Source organism: Sinocyclocheilus rhinocerous, unplaced genomic scaffold (genome assembly GCF_001515625.1).
Source record: "Sinocyclocheilus rhinocerous isolate Xijiao unplaced genomic scaffold, SAMN03320098_v1.1 C36530634, whole genome shotgun sequence".
Classification (NCBI taxonomy): Eukaryota; Metazoa; Chordata; class Actinopteri; order Cypriniformes; family Cyprinidae; genus Sinocyclocheilus; species Sinocyclocheilus rhinocerous.
This window is the reverse complement of record NW_015782782.1, coordinates 147-1,253: the sequence shown is the minus strand read 5'-3', so window position 1 is coordinate 1,253 and position 1,107 is coordinate 147. Positions and strand designations below refer to the sequence as shown.

At 38.7% G+C, this 1,107-nt stretch overlaps 1 protein-coding gene across 1 annotated transcript; it reads left to right on the top strand.

The window, feature by feature from the left end:
• Positions 1 to 32: 32 nt before the first annotated feature.
• LOC107736174 (V-type proton ATPase 116 kDa subunit a-like) lies at positions 33 to 850 on the top strand (the record flags this gene model as incomplete). The annotated part of the gene is made up of 4 exons (XM_016547655.1): positions 33 to 118; positions 211 to 329; positions 412 to 628; positions 733 to 850. Coding segments are annotated over exons 2-4 (406 nt in total), but the record flags the coding sequence as incomplete, so codon positions are not given.
• Positions 851 to 1,107: the final 257 nt, after the last annotated feature.

The following is a 1,107-nucleotide window of genomic DNA, read 5'->3' as shown; positions in this document are numbered from 1 at the left end:
ACACTGATTTTCCATTAACTCTTTCAGGCCTACGACACTGAAGGATAACCACATATTACAGCTCGACCCTGCTGTGCCAAAAGTGTTTAGTGGACCCTATCCAATTGGCATTGACCCAGTAAGCACCTAGTAAAAACATCTAAACAGTTCTGTGGCAAAGATAGTCTAACTTCAGCCCTTTAAGAGCTGTTTTCCTTTCTCCTCTTACAGATCTGGAACATTGCCACCAATAAGCTGACCTTTCTGAACTCCTTCAAGATGAAGATGTCGATAGTTCTAGGAGTCATCCACATGACGTTTGGAGTTACTCTCAGTCTTTTCAATCACCTGTACGCACTTGTCTGTTGTTACTCTAAATAGATCTGTATCAGGATTTAATGCTTATTTAAGTCTGTTTGTCTACGTGTGAAGGTACTTCAAAAAACCTCTAAACATCTACCTGGGTTTTATTCCTGAGATCATCTTCATGGTCAGTCTGTTTGGCTACCTGGTGCTGCTCATTTTTTACAAATGGTTGGCATATGATGCCAAGAGCTCAAAAGAAGCCCCCAGTCTTCTAATAGCCTTCATCAACATGTGCCTCTTCAGTTACAACGATCCCACCAACAAGCCATTTTACACGGGACAGGTACGCACACCAATATCGTGTGAATTAATTCAACAGTATATGTGGCAAATGAGACAACTTGACATTTAAAACTAATGCTTCTTTCTTTTTCTCTGTCTCTGTAGGTTGTAATTCAGTGTCTGCTAGTTATTACAGCTCTCGCCTGTGTACCGTGTATGCTTATAGTAAAGACGCTAGTAATGCGCAGGCAATATCTCTGGAGAAGACATCTGGTAAGAACCTGTTTGACACGCCACATTAGAGATTCCTACATGTCCAGTTTTTAAGCTTTTTTATTTTTAGACAGTGTTTTTTTTGTTTTTATCTTGTAATTTCGATCATTGCTACATCAGTAGTGAAATTCTTCAGAATATTCATTAATGTCCACATGGATGTCTCTTAAGTATAATTATTAGGCCTGGAAAGGTCATGGAAATTAATATAATCTTTGAAAGGTCATGTTCATTTTTATAGTCAATATACACTTCTAGTTTGGGGTC